Genomic DNA, 27,896 nt, shown 5'->3' with positions numbered 1-27,896 from the left:
CTAGACTTTATTGTAGCAGCTAGGTAAGTGGATACCCCCTTATCCAGTCATAAACCAAAAAAAATCTTCGAATTATAGCATGGATCCAGATGTATAGATCCAAACCTTTGCTAGGCCTACCCTCAAGCTGCTTATCTTCTCTGACGCCAAATCTTACTCATCATTAAGAACTAATAGGAAATTCAGTACCAGAAGCGTTTAACGTTTGTGTTGACTAGGAAAGATTACATCTCAAAAGACAAATGGAGGCTTTCAAAACTGGGGATTGTCAATCTACAACTGCAATTACAGCATTAGTCATCTACATTGTCCTTCCTACTTGTACCAGGGGAGATTAAGAGTTTTAAGACAATGATATGATATATACTCTGTCAAATTGTGGCGTTAAACGTCGAGCTCAATCAGCTTCAAGTTCAGCTCCAAACTTCTCCAAATGTTCGGCATCAGCACTTAAATCGCGGACCAAAGCGTGATTAACAGATCCATCATCTTCACTGGCATGTATCTGCCTCCCACCAAACCTATATTGCAGAGTTCAGACCGGAAGAAGTGGATTTTAAAGAACAGAACTAATGTAACTTTCTGGAAAGGTAGAAAGAAACAAAAATATGATAATAGATTTTTGTCCAAAATAATAGAAAAGCAGTCAACCACATACTAGGGTTGAGAAACCTGGGGTTTTCCAGAGACCTATCCAAAGCCAGACAGGAATGCTGTACCCATCTATAAAGGGCACCTAGATTTTCCATTCTCGCCGAGTTACATTTGACACTCAGATGTAGTGACAAGGCACCCAGATATAACTCCGGTTTCTCCACGGTGATATTATCAGTTAACTCCCCGTCTTGTTCAGATGAACAGCACTGACCATCTGCCTAAGCAAAAGGCTGGTCTCTAACTACATTTATTCTTCATTTGAGTGGGTCGAGAAAAAGGGTTCCAAAATCTTCATACAGATTACAGTCCTGACTTCTATTGTATGCTGATAATTGAACATTATAATATACTTAACTGGTTGGCAAATCCTACATATTTTAGATGCTTTAGCCTCTTAATTCCAATGATTAATTGTGATTTAACTATTTCCAGGTTTGTCACTTCTTTCTTGAAATGTTTACATCTGTATTCCGCTTAATTCTGAATGCCAATCCAATCTGCCACTTGGTGGTCTCACTGTAGCGCAGCTACTGTTTGACTAAATGTGTCTGTGAACTGGTCAGAGTGGATCGATTCCAATGGACCTTTTAAATTGAGTACTTTATTCAGTCAACTATCTAGTTTCTTGAGGCAAGACCAACTAAGGTAAATAGATTCACAATTATTTCCATAGTAAATCATTCAAATTCACAAAATTATGAAGGATGAGAAAAATTACCATCGTCCATTCATCAAGTCTATGCACTTTTTGGCATCTTTCTTATCCTTAAATCTAACTAAAACAACACCCTGGGGATGATTCTCACACACCTGAAAACAGAGCAAACCAGAATGTAAATTGCCACACCATATACAAGGCAAGTAAAAGTTTCAATGGATAACTTAAGAGAGAAAACACTGAAAAACAGACATTAATCTAAACTAGCAGTATCTCTTATTTCAGGATAGAGCAGCTTCTAACCATCTGGTGCATGGAATCCATTTTTTAACATCGACAAATGTTCTATATCCCACCCAGTCTTGTCAAGTGAAGGCTAGACTTTTGGGATTGTCAAAGGACACACCCCTGCACCCTCAAGGGACTTCATCTCAATGAGACACAAGATAGAGGCGGACCAGTGAGTGTGATAACCTCAATTCCCATGTTTCCTATTGGTCATCATGGTCCAATTACCAATACACCCCCATATGGAGTGCCAAGCTACCTACATCCCGGGTCGTCATTTCTAGTCTAATTCTTTATATGGAAAGTTTAAAAATCATCATATGATAGTCCATAAATTGCAATAGAAAACAAAAAGGAGGTTTGTGATGCTTTTTTATATCTTCTATGCGTGAAGATAATCAAGTTGGTTGGACTCTATTATGGATTTCTGAACACATTTCAATAGGGGCCCCTCTTATCTGGCTCAGGTTATGGAAGAAGGAACAAGGAAGAAGGTATCTACAACAACTGGTTTTATCATGGGACAACTCTGCTTGTTTCTATGTGGGCAAAGAATGGGAGGGGACAAGACTGCTCCCTTGTTTCAAGAGAGTTTCATAATGGAATGAAGAAGAGAGGGAACATAATACCCTCCCATACCCCATTTTCCTTGCACCCTAATTTTGGGTGTAGGGAGGCGGAAGGAAACATTTTAATAAATCTTTGTATTATTTTTACTATTTTTCCCTTATTCTTATTATTGTACCTTGAAATTTATTTTGAAGTGAAGAGTATAATTGCCACTTTATTTTTATTACTTTATTGTTCCATCCCCTTCCATTCTCTATCCAAATGAAGTTAAGTTATATCACACTCATTTATGTTCCATTCTTATCAAGCATAGAGAAAGTAACAACATTAATGTTACTTCCCTCACCTTTCCATTTTGTTCCGTTATGTATCATTCCAACGTCTTTGAAAGACTTGATGGGCAAGTGGATACTTATATTTGATGAAGCAGTATGTGGCTATAGAAGATATGTTACATACATTAGGATTCACAACAGCTTTTTGTTAAACTGAATATAATGATTGAAGTGGGAAGTTTTTACCAAAGAGCACATGCCTAAGTGTTCCATCCATTTTAATTTTTGATAAGAAACAAATAGAAAAACAGAACCAGTACACTTAAGAAAAAAATATGATGTATCATAAGTGCTGCTAGCATCTCCAGATCTTCAGTATACTGCAACAAAATGAAGAATAAACAATAAGCCAACATTCACAGTTAATGTTCAGTCCTCTGAGCTTCTAGGCAACAAGTTTAATACAATAGGAAAACCACCTCCGCCCCCCCCCCCCCCCCCCCCAGACAAAACACTCTTCTTTCTCTTCCCATACAAACATTGCCGTAGCAGATATATTTTGCTCTAGAGGCATTAATGTGCAACATTTGGCAGCTGTCCCCCAAAACTATACCCCCTGCTGATGAACTTCATACTCAGATAAAGGCTCTGCTGAAACCACAGAGATTTTCCCAGCCAAACACTATTTAACAAAGAAAAACCAGTAACACCCACATGCAGACATTGAGGACTGGTTACATAGTCAATCTCTTGGTCAATGTAGAACTTTACCCTAGCTACCCAGTTGCCACTGGTATGAATAAAACCAAACAGGTCAACATTCCACAAAGAATACTAAATGAATGCAGTTCACCTACAGAGCAGGAGTTGGGTTATATAGTTAAGCTTTTGTCGAGGTTGAACTATTGCCCTGTTAGCATTATAAGGGTAAAGGTCAAAAGCTCAATGGTTCATAAAAGAGTACTAAAAGAATGAAGTTCACCAGCGGTTTTAAGTCTCAGCCCAGAAACCAGGCAAAGCACCAACAGAAGAGCATAGTACATGCAGCATTTTATGTGGAAAAGATAAATAAATAAAAATGGAACAAGAATTGATAACCAATAGAACTTGATTCTTAATTTCAAATACCAGCTCTAGCCACTACCTTGTTTGGCCATTCTAGCCGGCTAATAGATACCTATCAAGGAAATAAGTAATATGGTAAAGATGGCATCTGCAGATACCACAAAAGTCAGTAATTTGGTAGATGCTACTCTATCAATCTCATAAGTTTCCTTTCCAACTTCTATCAGTTTCACCTTTAATGTGAGCTGAAAAGCCTCAATGAGAACATATTCTATGGTCTCTATGTAAAACATATTAACCATTTCTTGGCCCTAAAAATGATTCTTCATTCAGCAAAAGCCTGTTGATCTAAGTAATGAATGTTCATTAGTTCCAAATCTTGGATACACCTGCAGTAAGACTTAGGGAGAATTGAGTGCATGCAGTACTTCCTGTTTAACGTTACAATACCTTTATTGATTCCAATGGTCCAAGCTTCACACTTTCCTCTTCAACATCAGCCTCTAATTCAGCACGAAGATTCTCATCAGACTGCAAATGTTAGACGAATATCAACTCTCTGAATTCCAGCAATGTCAAAAATATGAAAATAACAGGGTGTAAGTATTAGAGCTTGGACAATTACAACCATCACAGCAAAGAATATGAATAATTAAAAGGTCTTTTGAAATACTCAATAGTTAAATAGTTTTTAATATTGAGGGAAAAACAAGAAAAAAAACTAAAAGCAAATGTACATATAAACATTTTCTTTTTTATGCTACCAGCTATTACATCTCCAATCACAATAAGCATGATAGTGGTCTTAACACACACACACACACACACACACACACAGAGAGAGGAGAATCAATTATAGCCAAATAATACGGCAGTATATATTAAGCGTCAATATGATTAGAGCAAGAGGCCATTCTAGATTGGTTTGTTTTACTATTTTTCCTTGTCCATTACCTATCATGGTACCAGAGCAACAATCCTCAAACCTAGGAGAAAACCAGTTGCTGGAAAGTGTTGTTCGCCACCAATTACAAAATCTTAGGGGCTATTTAGTTGTGGAAAATAAGGCCTATTTTCTGGAAAATTGTTCCATAGAAAACAAAAAACTGAAAAACGTGTTCAAATAAGAAAAGTTTTCAAATAGAAAACAGAAACTCAAATGTTCAGTTTTTAAATTTATATGGACTGTTATAAAACATCTTCAGGATGTTTTCCACTGTTTTTTTCACAAAAATAGTAAGAGAATTCCACTTATTTTCCAAATTAATTATATTTATAAGATTTCAGCTCAATATAAATATTTGAATTTATATTAATTATATTTACATTAATTATAAGTTTCCAGCTCAAAAAAATAATATAAATATAAATATTTGGATTTTAAAATTTATTAATAATAAAAATTATAATCAACATTATTAATTATGAACAAATAGAAGTTCCAGAGTAGGTAAACTCAAGGGGTAAAAGGAGGTGAACAAAACAAACTGTTTTCCACAATTGTATTTGAACTTAAATGAGGTATTTATACATGAGGAAGCCACCGGTTTGCTCCTAGAATATAGGAACACAAAATACAAATTCAAATATGGTACAACAGATAAGATAGGATTCAAACTTAAGTGATAGTTCTATTCTATCTTTATGGAACTACTTTATCTCTAACTTCTTATCCCTTCTTTATCGTCTCAACCATCTTTAATTTAAAACCTTTTTTTAATCTCTTCTATTAGAACTAGTGTTGTACATATATCATATATAAGCTAGATAGTGTTTCACATACACATTAGAAAGATAGGTTGTCCCATTGTTGTACCTTATAGATTGGTGTGTGTATATATACCTCATTGTGAATAAAATATCTGAGAATATACTTTTCTCCTCTCAAAATACTACATAGTATCAGAACCACTAGACAAACCCTAACCCAACCCTAGTTGCCGCCACCACCATCCACTACTATGTCGTGCATCGCGGCTGGTATCTCAGATCTCACGTGGCTGTTTCCATCTACCGTTGCCGCCAATCTGCCATCGCTGCGGTTTCTCAGATCTCACATGGTTGTTTCACCAATCTGCTGTTTGGTTTCTCAGTCACGTGGCTGTTTCCATCTATTGTTGCCGCCAATCTGCCATCGCTGCGGTTTCTCAGATCTCACGTGGTTGTTTCACCAATCTGCTGTTTGGTTTCTCAGATCTTGCATTCGTCACTACAGTCTCACTGATCAACTGTCACCACTATTTCTCCTTTCGTCGTCGTCGGTCACTTCCGTCACTGTTAGCCACCTGCTTTATAGTTTCAAATCTGGTTTGTAGTAGCTTCAAATTTGTTTTGGGTCATCAGGTTCAGATCTGGTTTACAACACTTTGGTTTGTAAGATTTTGATTCAAATCAGGGTTGTGTTATTGCTGGTTAGGTTTGAGTTTTACGCTATGGCCTTTTCAAATCCTAGAGTGGTGAGTTCCTCTTCGATTGTTCCTATATTGTTCTTGTACCTATACCGTCTTTTTCTGGTATTACAGCCATTACCATTGACAAATTGAATGGTAAGAATTATGTCATGGTTAACGTCTGTTCGAATGTGGTTTCCTGGGCATGGTGTTAGTGACCATTTGACTACAAAGCTTTCTGACATCGCTGAGGCAAACAGGACTATATGGGATCACATAGATGCACAGTTGGTTACATTGTTGTGACAATCAATAGATATTGATTTAATCCCCTTATTTTGTGTCTATGAGAACTGTTTCGATATTTGGTCTCATGCTCAACAACTATATACTAATGACATTGTACGTTTATACGATATTATTAGTAATTTGTTTTGTATTTAGAAGGGGGACTCAGATGTGCCCACTTACTTAGGTTGTATTCAATTTGTTGTGACAAATTTTAACGCTATACTCCCAGTTACAGCCGATCTCAATAAGCAGAAGAAGCAAAGAGACAAGTTGTTTATGGCACTTACCATTGCAAGCCTTGGATTCGATATGGAGGGTGTTCACACTCAGATCCTGAGTAGTCCCACTATACCTACCATGGAAGAGGTGTTTGCCCGAATCCTTCATAGTACACAATCATTTTCTAAGGCTTTAGTTGGAGAATGGTCTATACTTGCCTCTCAAACTCCTAGATCTTTCTCTAAGATTGGTCTTGGAGGTGGTCGTGGTAGAGGTGTTGAGCGTGGTCACGGTGGTAAGCGCCCTTATTGTAATTATTGTCGTCGCCCTAATCATTATAAGGATATATGTTATGCACTCCATAGTCGCCCTCTCAAGGCCAATGTTGCAATTCCTGAGGGTGCAGACACACAATCAGTGGTACCTGATACCTCTCATACTGAGCAACCAGCTTCTACATATACAATCTCTGCTGAGGAGTTTGCTAAGTATCTTCAATTTCAGGCAATTTGGTAGGCCTCATCCGTTGTAGCTTCTATTGCCCAAGGATCTCTTTCTTTTGTGCGGTCACCCACTGGTACTCATATATGTCTTACTCATGCTCAACTTAGTCCTTGGATTCTAGATTTTGCTGCTTCAGAGCATATTTCTGGTAATAAATATTTATTCTCTCATTTTGATTATCTACGTCCCTTCCTCCTTTCACTGTGGTTGATGGGTCTAAAACCCTTCCCATTGGTATTGATAGGTTGATCCACTTTCATCTATTTCTCTTAAATTTGTTGTACATGTTCCTAGTTGCCCATATAGTCTCATTTCTATTAGTCGTCTCACTCGTTCTTTGAATTGTCATGTTATCTTTGATTCTAATTCTGTTCTTGTGCAAGATCGGGGTATAGGACGGATGATTGGCATCGAACATGAGTTTAAGGGACTTTACCATCTTGCCCTGCCGTCATCTACAGCATCTGCTTGTGCTACTATAGGGGCATCTCATTTTCAAATTCATTCTCGACTTGATCATCCTTATTTATCTGCTCTTCGACAAATGATTCCTTCATTGTCTTTGTTGACTGTTCTAGAATGCGAGTCTTGTTAGATTAGATCAAATCATACGTAGCGAAAAAATTAATTTTAGGTATCACGTTTTTCTGATTTTACAATTTAATAAATGAGGAAGAAAACAGATAAATACATTTTTTGCTGCAATCTAATTGTAGTGTATGTTCACCAGCCATATAAACCTCCAAGTGTAGGATGTCAAGTCCATTCACCCGAAATCATCTTGATCCAAGAGAGATTCAAGAAGGAAGAAGAGTGGTAAAACTTTTCTCAAAAGTTTTCTATTAGATTATATGTCTAGGGTTATGTGTTATGTTCCTATATATAAGGACCTCACAAAACCCTAGGGCATATTTGGTTTAGGATTTAATGTGCTAGCATTAAATCCTAATCCAACTTTGAATAATATTAGTAATTTTATTCATAATAAAATTACTTTATTATTCTTATTTCCCTTTTTAAAATAAATGCTCCAAAATTAGTAATTTCTAATATTACTAATTTACTCTTCTCTTGTAAAGTGATTTCTTCTAGGTGAGACTTTTTAGGTTCACAATTAAATTGGCAACGAGAATAATCCCATATTAATTCTCGCAAGTCATGAGTGACATCTAATAATATGTCATGACTATTTAATTTAATATGAAGTGGGTATAGTAAACATTTATGCTACGTCTCTGTACAATACGATCCCTCTATCATCCTAATCGTCTGAAGGGTCAGTTGGTTGCTAAGGGCTATACTCAAATTTTTGTCCTGGATAATGGTGATACATTCTCTCCCATGGCTAAGATTGCTTTTGTTCGTGTTTTTCTTGCTATGGCTGCCATTAGTAGTGGCCTCTTTATCAACTGGATATAAAAAATACTTTTCTTCGTGGAGACCTTCAAGAGGAAATGTATGAGCAACCTCCTAGTTTTGTTGCTCAGGGGGAGTCTCGACTGGTCTGTCGCTTGAAGAAGTCTTTATATGGCCTAAAGCAATCTCCTCGGTGCTAATTTGGTCGCTTCAGTTCGATCATCTAATCTTTTGGTATGAGTAAAAGTGAAGCCGATCATTCTGTTTTCTATCACCATTCACTTAGTGGAGTCATATTATTGGTGGTGTACGTAGATAACATTGTTATTACAGGAGATGATGAGGTTGGTATTGGGCAGTTGAAGATTCATTTGCATGCTTATTTTCAGACCAATGATTTGGGTAAGTTGAAGTATTTTCTTCGCATTGAGATAACTCAATCTACCCATAGCGTGTGCATCTCTTAAAAGAAGTATGCCTTAGATATTTTGGAAGGGACTAGTATGCTTAATTTTTGGCCTATAGATACTTCTATGGATCCAAATGTTAAGCTTGTACCAGGACATGAGGAGCCACTGAATGATCCTTGTCGATATAGGAGACTGGTTGGGAAGCTTAGTTACCTCACAATTACACAGCCAAACATCTCTTTTGTTGTTAGTGTGGTAAGTCAATTCTTGGACTCCCCTTATGATAGTCACTGGCACGCTTTAGTGCATACCTTAAGATACATTAAAAGTGCTCGTGGTAAAGGCTTGTTGTTTGAGAACAAAGGACACAAGCAGGTTGTTAGGTATATTGATGCAGATTGGGCTAATTGTCCTACAAATAAGCATTCTATCTCGAGTTATTGTATCTTGATTGGAGGAAATTTAGCATCTTGGAAGAGTAAGAAGCAAAATGTTGTGGCTAGATCTAGCGCAAAAGCGAAATATCGGGCCATGGCTTTAGCCACATGTGAGTTGATTTGGCTCAAACAACTTCTTACGGAGCTAAAATTTGGATTTAGGGCCTATGCAGCTTATTTGTGATAAAAATTATTTATGATGACCAAAAACAATCATGGTTTCACAAGAAATAATGTAACTTACCAAGATAATTCAAACTAAATTTGATATTACTCATAATTAATTTATGACCAAAGTTTGTCAATTAGTATGTGCTAGTGTGTGCTTATCTTGACACTAGTAAACACATATGTAAGCATGTTATTGCTATTCTACAGTAACTTGACTTTCATGTATGACATCTCTCTCAACTATTATAACACGAGTGAAATGAGTCCCTGGGTGTTTTCTACAGAACTATTCCCCCAAAACAAGTATAAGAGAAACTGAATACCATAGAGCCGATTCACATTACTGTCATTCAAAAATTAGAGTAAGATAGGCCCTGTATTCTAAGTGGACCAGAACTTTTTTTTTTGTTTCCCAGGGACCTATTATTAGGTTTTGCATATTCTTCTCACAAACCACTCTACTAATGCTGACTAATCATCTCCATTTGTTACTCAATCTCCTCATCCTTTTCTCAATAGTTGACGTCCATGGCTTTTTTTCTGGTTTCGTTTGGTGCATAAGATTTTACCCATTTTTCCATCGATCTATTTATCAAAAAGTAATGGTTAAAATTTTCAATCAATATTTTCTTTTTCTTTTTTCATTAGAAGGCCTTGGTTTTTTTCACCTTCATGTATTAAAATAATGTGGTTGGCATGTGCTTCTATCAATAATGTGGTTAGCATGTGTGAGACACATAGTGGGCAAGTGTTAACTTAAATGCACTAGATTGCAAACTTATTTGGGTATTCTGTAGTTTTCTTATTTCATATACATTTACAGAATTGATTATTCAAATTCCATTGTCAATATGCGTAAATAATATCAGAGAAAAAGCCTAAAATCCATCCAAAGCAAGCTCACAGATAAGGGAATAAAATCTTTAGTTACATGAAGCAAGACTTTGCATGGGACATATAGTTTTTCATATGATAATCTCTTTATATCTCTTATATTGATTTCATCTTTGTTCTTAAAGGGAAAATAAGGGAGAGTGTGAGCGTAATGGTCTCTAGTTTAGAAGTATTACCCTCATTTCTTCAGGAGAGAACATATTACGAAGAATAACAGTGGTGGGAATCAACATCTTTGCATCATCACGACCACCTAATCCATCAAAAAGGAAAACAGAAATATTATGTTAGGAATTAGGCATTGCGTAACAAGTACTACAAGAAGAAACTTCAGTATATAAAAGAATTAATTAATAAAAATCAAATAGAAAATTAAAGCTAAATATCATATAGAAAGGCAGCCTCCACTGTGATACTAGGACTGGTCAAATGCACACAACCTCAAGCTCATACCTCAAGAAGCTAGTTTTTTATTTCAAACATATGGTGCCCGTGTCAAGATGAAATAGCTTCACCACTCCAAGGCCCAAACTCAATCAAAACCAAAAAAAGCAAAGTTCAAAAGAAAAAAAAGACTCTGATCCTCAACCTTGTGAAATGAGAAGCTATTTCAGTATTTTAAACTCGTAATATCCATGCCATAGTGGAATGATTTTGATGGAGCCAGAAGTAAAGGTTTCAAGCGAAGACCTTAGGGAAACAAAGAGAACTGGATTCCACCAGCAACTTAGGATAAACTCATAAGTTTATTAAAAAAACTCTCTCAAACAAGAGAAAAGTGTTTAAATACTTCCTAGCAATCAGCAACCCTAAACACAATTGAAAAAAACCCTAAAACAAAAAAGACTAAAATAGACATCATCTGTAATTATATAATAAAATCAATTAAAAAAGAAACTAACAGAAACTAATGGAAGATAATGACGGTTCTGCCCCTCATGGTCGCGCCTCCCTTTCTCGTCCCTAGGATGTTGCTTCTTTTTGGTCCAATTCTTCTTCTATTTGTTTCGTTAGTTGTCCTACATTAGTCCCCTCCACCTCCAAAGAACTCAACCCCGAGTTATAGTCTGGATAGAGTGGCTCGTCATCCTCATGGAACTCATACAAGCTTGCCACATTGAAGGTACTGGAAATTTCCATGGAGGTTGGCAAATCGAGAATGTAGGCATTGTTGTTGATATGCTTCAGTACTTTGAAAGGATCGTATTTCCTAGGCTTCAGTTTGTTGTAGATACCGACGGGAAACCTCTCTTTCCTTAGAAACACCATTACTGAATCTCTTTCCTGAAATTGTTTATTCTAATGGTGAGCATATGCCACTACCTTATACTTTGCATTCATCTTTTCCAACTTCTATTTTACTTCCTCAAGGACAACAATCACATCTTTAGTCAAGTGTTCAGTAGTTGTACTCTTGTCGTGACCAAGGGGTAGCTTCACCAGATCGACAAAATGGTTGGGAACTTCAACGTACATGATAGCAAACGGTGCCCTGCATGTGGCTATGTGAATTGCACTGTTATATACAAACTCAACTTGAGGCAACGCATAATCCCATTGTTTTGGCTTATCTCCACATATGCTCTAAATCATATTCCCTAGAGTGCAGTTAGTGACCTCAGTCTGACCATCTATTTGCAGATGAGCAGTGCTATTTCTGTTTAACTTTGTCCCAAACAACTTCCACAATGTAATCCAGAAGTGTCTTAGAAATTTTGTGTCTCGATCAAAAGTAATTGATTTGAGAACTCCATGCAATCGCACAACCTCCCAGAAAAACAACTTGCCAATATTCGATGCATCAGAGATTTTTCGACAAACAATGAAGTTGGCCATCTTGGAAAACATGTCAATCACCACAAAAACTGAATCTACTCCCCTTTGAGTCCGCTGTAATCCCAATACAAAATCCATGGTGAGATCTTGCCAAATGCTGTCAGGAACAAGAAGTGGCATGTGCAACCCGATATTCTAGACTTAACCCTTCGCCACCTAACAAGTGTAACACTTTTGGACTATGGTGCCAACATCCCGCTTTAGTTGGGGCCAATAATATCTCTCCTCCATACTAACTATGGTTTTGTCACGCCCCAAATGTTCGTTCAAACCTCCACCATGCAAATCGCGAATCAACTTCTCACACAAGGATGAGGTAGGGATACAAAGCTGATTGCCCTTAAACAAATAGCCATCATTGACATGGAAATCTGCCATTGGTTCGGATTCACACACTTGCCCCAAATCTGCCCAACATCATCATCATCCTTGTATAACTCTTTCGAGCACTCAAACCTAACAATTTCATGAAAAGTGTGATCAACAGAGAGGCTCTCCGGCTGAGGGCATCGGCAACTCGATTCGAACTCCCAGATTTGTGCTTGATCACAAAAGGAAATTTCTATAAGAAGGTCACCCATCGAGCATGCATCTTATTGACATGTTGTTGGCTGTTAATAAACTTTAAGGCTTGGTGATTAGTGAACAGTAGAAATTTCTTCTGCACAAAGTAGTGTTCCCATTGCTTCAAGGCTCTCACGACTGCATAGAATTCTTAGTCATATGTACTCCATTTCTGCCTGGCATCGCTCAATTTTTCAGAAAAGAAAGCCACAAGTCTCTTTTTTTGGGAGAGTACCGCCCCAACACCCACGCCACTGGCATCACATTCAACCTCGAATACTTTGTCAAAACTTGGCAAGGCTAGTATTGGAGCGGTGCACAATTTCTCCTTAATGAGGGCGAAGCTTTTATCTTGTTCCTCTCCCCAGCTAAATCACCCCTTCTTCAAACACTCAATAACCAGAGCCACAATGGTTCTGAAATGTCGAACGAATCGTCTGTAGAAAGTGGCTAAACTATGGAAACTTCTCACATCTGACACAGATGTTGGAGTTGGCCAATCTCGGATTACCTTTGTCTTCTCCTTATCCACTTGTATACCATTTTCACCAACCACATAACCCAAGAAGAGGAGTTTGTTGGTGTAGAATGTACACTTCTTTAGGTTGATGTAAAGCTGATTTTCTTTTAACACGTCCAAGACTTGCCTCAAATGATTTAGATGTTCTCCTTTCTCCTTTGGTCTTGTTGTAGATGAGAATATCGTCAAAATACACAACAACAAAAGAGCCAATGAAAGGTTTAAGTACCTGATTCATTAATCTCATGAAGATACTTGGAGCATTGGTTAATCCAAAAGACATTACCAACCATTCGTAGAGTCCATCCTTGCTCTTGAATGCAGTTTTCCACTCATCTCCAGGCTTGATTCAAATCTAGTGGCAGTCGTTGCGAATATCTATCTTTGAAAACATACGGGACCCCTCAAGTATATTCAACATGTCTTTCAGTCAGGGAATAGGGAACCTATACTTCACAGATATTTTATTGATGGCACGGTTGTCCACACACATGCACTAAGCCCCTCCTTTCTTAGGCACCAACAAAACATGAACAGCACGCGAACTCATGTTCTCCCTGATAAACCCCTTCCTCAACAAGTCTTCAATCTGTTCTCACAAAATTCCATTCTCCTCTGCACTCATTCTGTAGTGAGGCAAATTTGGAAGGCTTGCCCTTGGTATTAGATCAATTTAGTGTTGAATATTTCGCGTGGGAGGCAATTCGTTTGGTAGCTCGTCTGAAATCAAAATCTGAAAATCATTTAGCATTTTCTGCGCTTCAACCAAAATCGCTTCTCCTTCATTAATGGTCACCATAAGCCCTTTAAGCACCACTGGACAAATGCAGTCAGAGTGTCTTGCAGAATCCACTATGTCTCGCTCGTTGCTCGTAAGAGTAAGGAAATTCTCTGACTGTTGTTTGTTCACATTACCGATCTGTTTGAGATGGGCCATAGCGATCTTGTGATTACCCCATGTAAATATCACCACATTATCACGTCCCTTAAAAGTAAAGTCAACATCAAACTGCTAAGGGCAACCCAAAAGAATATGGCAAGCATCCATATCAATGACATCACATACCACTTCGTCCCTGTAACGTCTATCAATGGAGAGTGGTACCTTACAAGTCTCAGTAACCTAAACAGAAAGTCCCCTCTTCACCCAACCAAGGGAATACGGACTAGGATGGTTCTCAATTGGTAGTTGCAACAGACTTACCAACTTCTTGGATACAAAATTCTCACAACTTCCATCATCCACAATCACCTCGCACACTTTATTCCTGATAGAACAAAGCGACCGAAATATGTTATGTCTCTGTCCCTCTTCTTTTGGTAATAAGAGGACTCACTGCAACACCAAATTCAGCCTCTCTAGTCCTTCCTCAACAGCAAACTCGGCTCCCTCATATTCACCTTCACTTGCCACCTCTATAAGTTCCTCACAATCCACCAAATTAGTTTGTCTTCGTTATGGCAGTTGTTGGAGCGATGCCCAAATTTTTGGCATCTATAATAGATATCTACTGTAGGTCTAACATACGGATTATCCCTTTAAAGTGGAGCTCAGCCTTGCCCTCTATTAGGAATCCTGTTGCTGCCTCCTTCTATACTGGCCTTATTCTAAGAATTGGATGAACTAGCAACGACTTTTCCTTTGTCAACAACGCTGGTCGGTGGCAATTCAATAGGGGGAGCAGCCCTCCGATCGATGAGGGGTTGGCCTGTCAACTCCAATCATCTCAACTTTTAGCGTCGTGTTAATGCCTTCCTGCAAAGTCCAAATATTCTGCAACCCAATTTTATCCTATAGAGCAATTTTCAGTCCATTAATATACCAGGCTACTTTCTGATTTTCAGATTCAGTCAGATTGTTATGCTCGGCCAGCCTCATGAATTCATTGGTGTAGTCCAATATTGACCGATTGCCCTATGTGCAAACCAAATACATGCGATACAAAATCTGCTCAGTCAGCGGGTAAAAATCGGTCCATCAAAAGCTGTTTCATCTTCCTCCAGGTTCAAACTCTACTCTTTTCTTGTCTCTAGCGAGTTTTCTGCAACTGATCCCACCATACTGCAGCTGCCGATTTCAAATGGAAAGCCACCATCTTAACAACTTTCTCCTCTGGAACCTCCATGATCTCCACAAACCGCTCCACTTCCATCATTCAATCTAGGAACTCTTCAATCCTCAAGTTTCCCGAGAAATGAGGGATATCCGCCTTAATCCTATAATCGTCGAAGGCGTTTAGATTTTGACGGTTACGGCATGTAGGTAGATCCTCAAAATCTTCTCCAGAATCGAACTCGCTATCATCTACTACATGCCTCCTGTTAATCCCCCGCTGCCCCTCAACATGGGTGCCCATCTCGAGATGGTTCCTTCAATTATATTGTGGACGGTTACCATCGGGGGCTTAAAGAGGGTTATCAACGTTGTTTCAGGCGACCTGCAACAATAATTAACGAATCTCTGTGAGTTGTGTGGGCAGATTGTCAGTTCGCTGGTTTTGGGCATCAAGTTCGGCCCTCATGGCAGCGATTTCATCGCCCATGGTAGATTCAATGGAAGAGGATAGTAGTCAATGACACGAAAACGGAGAAACCGTGCTCTGATGCCACTTGACGCAGCCAAAGTAAAGGTTTCAAGTGAAGACCTTAGGGAAACAAAGAGAACTGGATTCCACTAGCAACTTAGGGTAAGCTCATAAGTTTATTGAAAAAACTCTCTCTCAAACAAGAGAAAAGTGTTTAAATACTTCCTAGCAATCAGCAACCCTAAACGCAATTGAAAAAAACCCTAAAACAGAAAAGACTAAGATAGACACCAGTTGTAATTATAAAATTAAATCAATTAAAACAGAAACTAACATAAACTGTTAAGATTATGAGCTCTTTTGATAACTCAAACAATGATTCTTAATACCAATTCTCTCAACTCCTCACCCGAAATCAAACCAAAACAACAGAAAATATAAACTAGAAATGAAAGAACAAAATTAAAAGAATGAAAACATTCGAACCACAAACACGAGACAGCAGTTTATCCTGGTTCAGATTGCTTGAAAGCAACCCTACATCCAGCCTTGAAATCACCCCAAAAGCAGCCTTTATATTATTCAGAAACCGGTCAGTACAACAATATGATTGATCGCTCTATTGCTCTCTATCCCACTCGAATACAATCTTCTTGGAGATTACAAAGAACTTTCTTGGACACAAGTCTTTCCTCTCACACATTGCACTCGAACATAGAGAATGATAATGAATTGTCTTGCACACACACCCTATGCCCTCTATTTATAATAGTAGGTGGATATCCCAATGAAGACTATTAGATATTTACAGTTTAACCCCCCAATTATCACTAATTACAGATTGGGATATAAATTTCTATTTAATTTTTCATTGGCCCTCAAAATACACTGCTTTCACTTATTTTCTTATCCTATAGCCAAGACAACCTTTTAATAGAAACTAAAGGAAACTAATGACGATTATGCCTCTCATAGTCGTGCCTCCCTTTCTTGTCCCTAGGTGTTGCTTCTTTTGGTCCAATTCTTCTTCTATTTGTTTCGTTAGTCATCCTACATCATATTTGACTACTAAGCCAAGGCCCTCCTTAAAATCCTAGGTAAATTAAATATTTACAAACAAATACAGGGAGCTATGCATTTATATAAATTATCTTACTAAGCATACTCCACATTTTCTTTCCAAATTATTTCGTTAATCCAATGAGCATATTCTTCTTAATGATGGAATTATTTCTCTATCTTGAATGATTATAGACAAGTCATAGGTAAAGTAAAAAAATGTGCCCTTTAACTCTAGTGATCACTTGCATAGCATAAGGTAAAAACTTAATGACACACCAAAAAATCATTTAACTGGCTCCCATTCAAAGAGGATAATATAACACATTAAATGTGCACCAACCTCCAGCAATCATTTATCCAAGCTCGGTAAAAACATAATGATGCACCAAAAGATCATTAAATTGGCACCCCCTCAAAGAGAAAAATATTGCACATAGAATAATTGCCCATGAGTTGTTGGTTTACATCAAACATAACTACCATCAAATAGTGGTATCCTCCCTCCCTGACATGTTCATGTTAGTTTCGTTCATATATCTTAAGTTTGAAGCTAGGATCATTTCTTAATAATTTTTGCCACAAGAATAATAGGTAGAAAACAACATGAGTTATTATTCTTGCTTTTGAAACAAGTCATTTTGAGGGGCAAGAACTAAGAAGCATGTTAAGCTAGCATGCCCAAGAATGCATAATTAGTTGTAGCCATAATCTAGATTATGAAGGAGAAAAATGTCCCTTTTCTCCCTCTTTTTTAAACCTCTAACAGGGTCCCACCTCGCACAAAAAAAGACCAAGGAAAGAAAGAAAGAAAAAGAAGAAGAAGAAATACATTATATGTAGGGGTGAGCATAAAATCGATTAAACCGAACCGAACCGATCGGTACGATCGGTTTGGGTTCGGTTAGTGGTTTGCAAAAAAATCGGGTATTCAGTTCGATTCGGTTATTTGGGCAAAAAAATCTAAATAACCGAACCGACCCGCACTAACCGACCTGTGTTGCTTGTTGCTACCTTTTGTTCTGTCGGTCCATTCAACATTTGCCTTGCCTTTCTTCTTCTTGAGCATCACACCCGATAGCCCGCTCCGAGAGAAAGAGACCAACCGCCTCACAGACCCCCCACCCGTCGACGTCGTCGACCTTCACATCGCCACCGCCATCGGAGCTGAACGCCTTCCGCCTTCGTCGTTCTCCCCCACCCGACCCAACACCCAGCCCCCCTCACTCGTCGTCGAAGCATCAACCCTAGCCCTAGGTCTTTGGCGGCTAACCCTAACCTCGCCATCGACGCATCGTCGTCCTCGTCAGACCCAAACGCCTTTAAGCCCTTCACCGTCGGCTTCTTCCCCATCCAAGTCCAAACACCCAGCCCCCCCAGTCGTCGAAGGCTCGAAGCATCGACCCTAGCCCTAGGTCTCCGGTTAACCCTCACCTCGCCCTCGCCCTCAGACCCAAACACCTTCACCGTCGGCTTCTCCCTCACCCAACACCCAGCCCCCCCCCCCCCCCCCCCCACACCATGTCAAACGCGACAACAAACCCTAAGGCATTTCACCCTCCTCATCGTCAACATCAACAATCCGGTTGGTTTCGACAACTTAGGAGTGAACGATCTTGTTGCGGGTATCGCCGTCTTTGATTTGAGAAGGTAATACGATTTCGGCAACTTAATCATCCTGTGGTTTTGATTGTCATATCCGATCTGGTTGGTAATACGATTTGGTTCGTTGATTTGGTTTGTTGATGCTTTGACTTTTTGCGAATTCGTTGGTTAATTCGTTTGATTTGTTTAACTCATTGTGATTTGGTTCGTTGTTTCTCTTTTGCAAATTCGTTGGTTAATTTTTTTTGTTGTATTGGATTCTTGTGCAGAATGCACTGTTGTTATTGTCATAGTTAAAGTTGTGCTGTTAATTGTTTTAATGCACTGTGAATGAGATTCTATTTCTTGCGCAGCTGGGCTTTCTGCTTTCTGTTACTGTCATTGTTTAATTTGTTTTGCTTTCTACTGTTATTGTTTTGATATATAAGTGAATTGTGCAGCAATGAATGTTTTTTCTATTTTGTTGGTTTTTAGTGTTTGTTGTTGGTGTTTTGCAGTTCATATTTGTATTGATTAGGTGTTTTTTTTGTTAATGAGTTTTTAGTGTCACTATTTGTTGTTGATGATGTTGGTGTTTTTTAGTGTTTTCAGTTCTGTTTTTGGATTACTTTTCAGTTTAATCTTTGGTTCGGTTACTTTACAGCCATTTCGGTTAATTCGGTTTGGTTTTTGAGCTATTTTTTCGGTTCGGTTTTCGGTTCGGTTAGTTTAAAATCTAAATCGGTTAATTCGGTTTCGGTTATTTCGGTTAGTGAATTAAGTCGGTTCGGTTCGGTTCAGTTATATCCATAATGTCGGTTCGATTCGGTTAGGAAAAATGGGGCGGTTCGGTTCGGTTATAACCGAATGCACACCCCTAATTATATGGGTATGTCCTATACTCTTACTCTGTGGGTATAACAAGAATTTCCCTAATCTAATTTGAACATCACAATCTTTTGGAATTTATAACAAAATCAAATGGGCCCCAATAGCTCAAATTACCAAATTTACAGTTTTTGTGTTTATACAGACACATTAATCAAACTATTGTAAACAACAACAAGCCTTAACTCTATTAAGTGGGACCAGCTACATAAATTCTAACTTGCCAGTCATTTCTATCCATAACCATATCTTAGGCAAAGCCATCATATCCCATATCGTAAGAGTTTTTGCAAGTTTTCTTTGGTTTTTCTTTACCTCTCTTGTCACAAACTTTATGCATTCCATCTATTTTTCTCAAAAGTGCATCTATTGGTCTTTTCCTTAAATGTGCCTCAAACATCTCGTCTTCAATAGACATCACTCCAACTTTATTACAGATGACCTCATTTTTAGTTCTGTATTTTCTTGGAGATTGGTAGACAAACTTTTCCACAATACAGATCGTGAATTCATTAAATGATAATAAATAAGGCCGAACACTTCCAGTGATTAGAAAAGTTTAATAGTGTTTGACTATCTGACCACAGGCTCCAGAAGAATCTGGATTCCTAGTTCCTTGACTCTGTGCACAATGGTCATTTGACGCTGGTGTTCTAGCATTTATTTTCTTGTTTAACGAATTCTATTTTTCTTTTTGTTAAGTTGTTGGGAGCTTGAGACGGTACATACAGATAGCTGTTGGGAGTTTTAGTGATCAAACAGCAACAGCAAGTAATCATATAAAACAATAGAATATCTCAACTAGACAGCAAAGTTGGCATCATAAGAATAACTCCCCTCCCTTAGATGAAAGGAGGAAGGGAGCACTGGAATCAAGAATTTCATGAAAACAAGTTTTCAATCTCATGAAAATTTGATAAAGAAAATTGATATTCATAGTCAAATAGAAGTATTAGGACACTGGGACAACTAAATTGTTAGGTACAAGGGGCGGATGCAAGAACAATATAGCGGGGAAGTTTTCTGAAGTGCAAATTATACCCCCTTAGAATTATGTTGCAACCAAGGAAAAGATGATAGTTTATGTGGTGGAAATATCTCATTAGTCTTTATTTACAAGCTCATATGAAGTATTGGAACAGGTACATCTAGGATAATTTCTCCAATTGCAGGCTGTGGTCTTTCTTAACCCACAAAGTACCACTTCCTCGGCAACTGACCACTGCAACACACAAAACTTTTAATAGCCATGTGACATAAATCGATATTTTCAGAGTAGCTAAATTTCAGGAAACTAAGCCAAATCAGCAACAACAAAAACTTTGGAAATAACATGACCTTAAAGGCAAAAGAAACAGAGCAAAACCATAACAGGCACAGCCTAATCAGAAACTAATTGATGCAATTTATTTGGACAAAGAACCAAGCAACCAGCTTAAGCCACCACCTTGTTCTTAGAGAGAGATACAAGATAATTGCATAGTTGCAGCAATAGCATTTGTAAAAATCTACCAACCAAAGAACGAAGCAGAACCAAAATGATATCTAAAAGAAACCACAAAGCCAAGCCTTTACAAATATACAGGATTGGCAGAATAGGAGTTCAATTCAACCATCTAGCTAGACGAGTAGAGGAATGTTTCAGAAGTAAAACTACTCACCCAGATGTAGCAGCTTGCTGAATAGTTCTTCAAGAAATAGAATTTAAATAAATTGATGATAAAAAAGAATTAAGCAAATAAAAGTACAAACTCCACTAGCACATTGTTTCACAAATACTCAAGTGCAAATAAAGGAAACTATCCTTCCCCAAATTTAACTGGCAAGCAGCCCAAAAAGGTAAAAATTTGCATGTTCTGACAAACAAATTTTTATCCAACTGTGAGATAAGAACTTACCCCAGCCAAGCATCTTCTGTTCGACCTTCTGAAGTTTCTTCTTCTTTCTCTTGTCTATTTGTTTGGCTATAAATTTATCCCCTAGAACAGCATAATCACCCATCATCAGTAGGGATGTAAATGGGACCCCCAATTAACCCTATTTAAAATGAAAACAAGTATAAAAATGAGGTAGAGGTACAAGGCTTATTTGAAAATTTATTAAAACAAGCATGTAAATGGGGTTAATTGGGGACCCAGTTACATCCCTAACCATCAGTACAGCAAGTGAAGCCTCCGTAAAATCTGATATCAACTTGTAAACAGAACACACTAAATTGTTGCATTTCATAAATTATAACTAGGGATCAGGAACCTTTTTTTTTAATTTTGGGATTTAAGGCTCAATACGCTAAGGTGGTAATCGTTTGGAAATGACTAATCAACCAAGAAAAGAATATGATAATCCATAAATATTACCTTTCTGCTCAAATTTAGCTCGCGTAACTGACATAGGAATTTTTCCACCAGGCCGTAGCGGTGTCCCATCCAAAATTTGGATGGCCAGATCAACTGAAGGTTCCTAATTAAGGAATAAGGAATGCATAATAAAAGACTAATGAGGATAAGGCAGGGTACATGTTACATGCAGCACTCTACAGAAACAATAATGTTACCTTCAGGTAAGAAACCAGTGCATCCCCCTTCTTTCTTCCAGTTTCTTTGTCAACATAAATCTTCACACGAGGCTTTTTGGTATCAGGGTCCTAAATGTTTTGGAGAATCGAATTATGCAAATGGCCAATAATATAGAAAAAAAAAGTTATTAAAAAAATACAGTGAATATCCAAGACCAATATGTCTGGTAGGTACCACCCAAGAACCTTTACCTGCCAGGATAAGCACTTGCCAATAGCAAAGTTTTAAGAAAAAATCTCACCAAGTTCAAGTTTAGTTAGTGTTGGAAGGGCTTGCTTGAGAAGCTAAGCTGAAGACGAGCTAATCAAGAAGGGTTTGCAATCCCAATTAACACAATAGACCATGACATGAAAGTAGACCGTGCTTGCACATAGAATCAACTCCTCCACATTTTCCCATCACACCAACATCCAACCAACCAACTCAAATGTAACATAATGCAATTGATTTGTCATCTGTTGTTCAGCAAGAAAGCTAAAATGCTTTTGCTAAAAGCAAAGTTTGGCACTAAAACAATTTTAGCACAACTCGACTTGAAGATTTTAAGCAGGTAAGCTTAGAGCTCAAGAACACAAAAGACAAGAATAAAATAAAATAAAAAATTTAAAGCACCATTCTCCCTTCATGTTCATTCTTTAAAACTCATGTCTCTATCCATAATACAGACTATTTTAATGAGATTATTGTATATAGTAACTACGTGTGTGTACAAACATTGAAAATTCACACTTTGCTAGGCTGTAGACCAAAGCGCTTGCTCCATTTATGTTTCTGGAAAGTGGAAACTAATTACAGAACAGCTAGTCAACTGTTTCAAAAAAACATAACAATTTTAGGAACCAAAGAAAGCATTGTTTGGTTTCCAAAAACAAGTTTTTTTGCAAAAACAAAAACAATATTTGATGAATTGTGTTCCAAAAGTTCTATCCTTTCTGTACCAAACAAATGAATCACTAATGAAAACCACAAATACTTTGAGACAACCACACAAGGCCTTATCATCACTTAGAAAACTTATTAAACAGTTCCTCAGGCTCACCTAGATACTACGATACCCACCACATTTATGAATTATTCAATAGCTATTGTTACCTTTAAAACCAAGAGTTTGTTTATGAGACATGTGTACATCCAAAGGTTTGCTATGAAACTTATCCAATATGTGCCCACAGTTTTTGAAGAATTATCTGCAGGGTTTATACATGGCTCCTTGGAATCTTTCAGTTTAATTTGATTTTTGCCTCCTCATTTCACAAAAGTGCATGTTCCTACTAGGTGCCAACCATGTTAGAGATGCTTGCATCAAAGGCGCGAAGCTAAGCACATTTGGGAAGCAATGACAGGTACACAAATGTTCAGAGACCTTTCATATGAGAGGAAATAGAACCAAAGCAACCAAGACAAACAGAAGGCACTCAGGGTGTTTGATCTGAGGTCTGGATATGATGGAAATGGATATTCAAAGTGGAGATTGAACTAGATAACTACATATCTAAGCTTGTAGAGCTATAGTATGTTCAGGTCATTGAAATGCCAACAAATTTTTGCAGTGAGAAGAAAGAAATAAACAAAAAGAAAACATGTTAAGAATAAATTACCAACCTCTTTTATTATCCCACACTTTGAAAACACTTCCACAACCTGCAAGGAGTTTCCATATTGGTGCCATGCCACAACAAAAATATCTAAGATAAACAACCAACTCAAAGCCGTCTACAGATATTCTTGTGAAGTCCATACAAGATAGCTACAATGAAAAACACATGGAAATTAGAAATACGGAAAGAACACAAGACTATAGAACAGCCAACTTACCTCATCAAAAGTAACATCATCTGGCAATCCAGCAACATAAATATGTGTGTTAACTTTTAATTCAAACCAACTAGATGGTGGTTTGTTAGCTTCCTGTAAATTTAATAAAAAAAAATTGTATTATCAAAAAAACTCAAAAGGCAAATCACTAGATAAGTTAGTATCTTCGGGCTAGACTTGAGAAATAATATGTTAATGTTCAAATGAAAATCCAACTGCATAATTGTAGAAATCACAATTGAGGGGGGGGGGGGGGGGAGTTATTGTCTAACAAAAAATTAACCTAGGAAAATAAGGAACCTTCTTCTCAGCGGGCACGTCAGGCAACTTTCTCTTGACATTATGTTTCTCACTGGTATCATCATTGTCCTTCTCCACTACAAAATTATCAATAGCCTGCACTGTTGGAAAGACTTCCTCTTCTAGCAAGAAAGTCATATCTTGTAACCCGTAGTGCTCATTTTTCGGTGACACTCCATCCTATAAGAAATTAAATTATTTGAGTTACTTTCAAATATTAATAAATTGTCTCTGGTTGGGAATTACACTAAAGATGGAGAAAGCATAAAACAAAGAACATTCTGACTATTGCATAAATATCAAGAACATAGAATGACTAGGTGCAAACAGTTAGAGCATACGTAAATTAATGTTTATATATAAGTGCCTACAGAAATAAAGGGATAATATTTGTCGTTGTTTTATGTTTTCTATTAAACTAAGCTATGAACACAAAATGGACGTGAAAGCACTCATTAATAAGCACCTCCTTTACAAAGGCAATCACAAACAAATCTGCCGTAAGGCTACATTCAGGAGTTTTGATGAGGAGGGGAAGGAAGGGCTTATAAAAGTAAAGGAAGGCAAGAGAATGGAAGGAAGGGGAAGGAGAGGGAGTTAGCTTTCCTTTGTTTGGATGTTTAACAAAGAAAAGGAAGTAAATCCCCTTCTCCTTGTTTGGGAGTTAAAGAAAAAATGGAAAAAAGTTGGCATTCCTTCTCATACACCCTAATTTGGGGAAGATGAAAATTTGGAGAAAGAAGGGTGAAGGAGAGGAATGGGGGCCTTTCCTATCCCCTTTCCCTTTTCTTCTTAAACATCTTCCAGACAAGGGGATGCTTCCCTTTCCAATCCCTTCCTCCTCCATCCCCGCAATCCAAACATAGCCTAAGGGAACTCTTCCCCACACCACCTATCTTTCTAAAACATTACCCTTGTCCCATTGCCCATGCAAAAAAGGGCAAGTTTAGAACCCCCTACAGTTTCATGATAGCCCACCAAAGACCAGCCCTATAGGGTGAATTTCATGTTTCATTTATGTCACAGTTGAATCAAAGAATTCAGAGAATCTAAGTAAAAGGAGGGAACTAAAATTATGCTTTAACTTTATTTCATGTTCCAATGGAATTATGTGAACTCTTCATAAGCCCAAAACCAAATCAAGAAAACAAGATATTGAACATATCCAAGTGCCTACTGTCACGTTCCTAGGGTTTACCTAGGGGTTAGAATGGAATTTGGAAGAGACGGAGGGGAAATCAGAGCAGAATGGAGGGGGAAGCAGAACAGAAGGAGAGGGAGAACAGAGAGAATTAGGGGAGGACAGAGGGGATTGGAAGAGAGAAATGTAGAGAGAGAAAACAAAATTCAGTTTATCATTTCCATACATCCATCCTCTTACAGGTAGCCTTTTTATGGGCCTGGCCTGGCTATCATAACTAAAAGCACATTCTAGAATAACAGCACCCATGTGCATCTAACAGAATTATAACAATATACTTGCAGCTCAATTACATTAATGCCCCTAGGGTCGTGATTCCTACCTGAGGCACCCAAGCTCTAAGACCACGATCCCACTTGTATGTAGTTCCATCATCATCAGTGAATTCTTCCTCACCCTCTGGCGGAGTCAAAGGCCTTTCATCATCATTATTGCTATCATCAGGGGCATGCCTCAACAAATTGTCCTCTGCCTCTCTCACTTCCTTTTGCCATTTCTCAAACTCGTCATCATGGTGGGGGGGCACTGCAAATACAGTCAGACATAACCCAGGGAATAAAACTAGCAACGAATAATGTTGCCATCCTAGTCAAATAATCAGCACCTGGTTGAGAAATTTGACTCATGAACTCAGGAATTGAAGAAAGTGGCTGCCAGTCATTCCTTCCTTCAGACCAAGCCATTGTACTTCCAGTGATGTATCCATTCAGAAAATGCTCTGCCCAAAAGCAATAAACATGGACATGTTTAAGAAGATCATTTAATATCTTGTAAGATCATCCAGAACAAATATCCAAAATCATGCTTTTTTTGTTGCTGGTAGAACTGAATGAAATCCACCAAGAAAACAAAAATCAAAATTCGTGGGGCAAAACATTAAATGACATGAAAAAGTACAATATGATATGAAAATCCAAAGGCAACCCCTTCTCTATGTTAAGCATTATTCAATGCAATATTCAAATTATCTAAGCTTACATTAATTGATTAGAAAAGGTAAATATATTATATGTATCTGATCCTAGATAGATGCAATCAAGACTCACCGCGCAATTCAGACAAAGCATAAGGGCCAATATGTTGCTGACCTTCATCACCAAGAATATACCAGCCCATCTCAGTAGTACTCATTTTAAATTCCCAGAAAGTTGTTTATGGTGCCCCAGCCTACAAGTACAGAAATTTAACATTTGAGTTTTGATAATAAATAGCTCTCCTTTCATGGATCAGCAATGCTCAACAGTCCATATTCAAAAAAGTGGGCATCTCCACTTGAATGAAACTAAATATGGATAGACATCATTAACAGAGATCCAATTATGAATTTCACATTCAATGGGTCTGACACCAAATAGGTACACTAAGGTATTTTCAACAAGCCCGAAGCTGCCAAAATTTCTAGTCTCCATGATAGCCAAAGGTTTTATTTTCCCTTTATTCACGTTCTCTATTAACCTTAATCTCAAAAGCAACATAGCCTTCAAACATCAATCATAGGAGTCATACCCTCTCCCTCTTAGCAAATCACTCGAGCTTTTAAAGCATAATTTTCATTAGATAATAATTTCATCCAAACTCAGCCGCCTTAGAACAATATAATAAAAGGCCCGACGGACAACTTCTCAGTTGCTTGACATGATCAAACCAACTAGAGAATGAGAAATACAGAAACCATTTTAATGAATTATTTCCCAACCATTTGTTTCAAATCTTGACTTTAGATATAACTTCACTTTGAATCCGAAAAAACAGTTCGAACCAACTTTAAACACCGAATCTTCAACTCCACAACGGTTTATAATTTAAGCCAAAATATTCAAAACCCTAACTAGGAATCCAAACCTAATCCACAATTCAGTTCATTACATATCCAATGTCTGTAAATTTCAGCTACTTTTAAGTAAAAAAGGCAGGAGGTTCCGACCCACTTCCAAACCTAAATTCAAAAAACCCATTCAACTGACTTCTCCGGAATCACCAAATTTCAGCTGACAATTTAATAATTAGCAAGATGACATCCATATGAACAACCCCTAGACCTCGCAAAGCCAACAGCCAAGAGCCTAAAATCCACTTATCCCATACATTCATCTAAAACCGCGTGAACGCCAAAAACATATAACTAGGTTGGTGCTTACTGAGCTTTGAAGAAAACAGAGAATTGAAAATGACCCAAAAAAATTGAAGAGCCAAACGTTTCGTCGACGGTCGAGTTCGCCTCGGGCTTCAAGTAAATTAACACAATCAGTTTGGTGTATCTCTCGCCCGGAGAAACAGTTGAGGCGTGGAGGCCATACCTTGCAGCGATTGGCAACGGGTGCGAGAGCCCCAGAGAGCGATGCGGCAGCCGTGGTCGGCGGAAGAGAAGGTTGCCGAGGGTTGTGTCTACAGATTACGAACCTGTAGAGAGAGGGCTGAATGGTGGTGAACGGGATCAACCAATTTTTTTCCTTTTAACAGTTTCCTTCGGTATGTAGTGAGAGGGCTGAATAGTGGTGTGGCGATGGCGATGGCGTTGACGGCGGTGGCGAGGAGACAAAAGGAGACGGTGGGAGGGATTACAGAGCGCCTAGAGCGGGGGACAACTAGCAGCTACGTCCATGGGCCATATAACAAAATATAAAATAATAAATAAAATGATAAATTAAAATTACCTAAAAATATACCGAATTTTATCATATTTTTAAATTTAGACTTGCCTTAAGGCTTTTGTTTCCAATCCATCAATAATTAATGATAATTAATAACAATAATTTATAATATTTGAAACTAAATTCAAACAAAAATTATGTTTTTATTGAAAAAATTAAAAATATGAGTTTAAATTCAAAAAATAATAAAGT

At 37.8% G+C, this 27,896-nt stretch overlaps 1 protein-coding gene across 3 annotated transcripts; it reads right to left on the bottom strand.

Moving 5' to 3' along the window:
• Positions 1-163: 163 nt before the first annotated feature.
• Positions 164-27,633, bottom strand: LOC127797158 (splicing factor U2AF-associated protein 2). 3 transcript variants are annotated; one of them, XM_052329765.1, is made up of 15 exons: positions 27,351-27,633; positions 27,192-27,277; positions 26,100-26,220; positions 25,658-25,771; positions 25,376-25,578; positions 23,853-24,032; positions 23,553-23,645; positions 23,340-23,378; positions 21,716-21,805; positions 21,519-21,621; positions 21,060-21,140; positions 10,362-10,438; positions 3,964-4,044; positions 1,376-1,467; positions 164-521 (listed from the first exon to the last, which is right to left on the bottom strand). In XM_052329765.1, the coding sequence occupies exons 3-15, from the start codon at positions 26,182-26,184 to the stop codon at positions 398-400; spliced, it is 1,362 nt and encodes a 453-aa protein (XP_052185725.1). In that variant the 5' UTR covers positions 26,185-26,220; positions 27,192-27,277; positions 27,351-27,633; the 3' UTR covers positions 164-397. The 3 variants fall into 3 exon arrangements, with proteins under 3 accessions (XP_052185725.1, XP_052185724.1, XP_052185726.1); XM_052329764.1 differs by lacking the exon at positions 27,192-27,277; XM_052329766.1 differs by lacking the exons at positions 164-521; positions 1,376-1,467; positions 27,192-27,277 and having other exon boundaries at positions 3,964-4,072.
• Between the last annotated feature and the right edge of the window lie 263 nt (positions 27,634-27,896).

The sequence above is a fragment of the Diospyros lotus genome, chromosome 3 (assembly GCF_014633365.1).
Source record: "Diospyros lotus cultivar Yz01 chromosome 3, ASM1463336v1, whole genome shotgun sequence".
Lineage (NCBI taxonomy): Eukaryota > Viridiplantae > Streptophyta > Magnoliopsida > Ericales > Ebenaceae > Diospyros > Diospyros lotus.
This window is presented reverse-complemented; position numbering and strand designations above follow the sequence as displayed.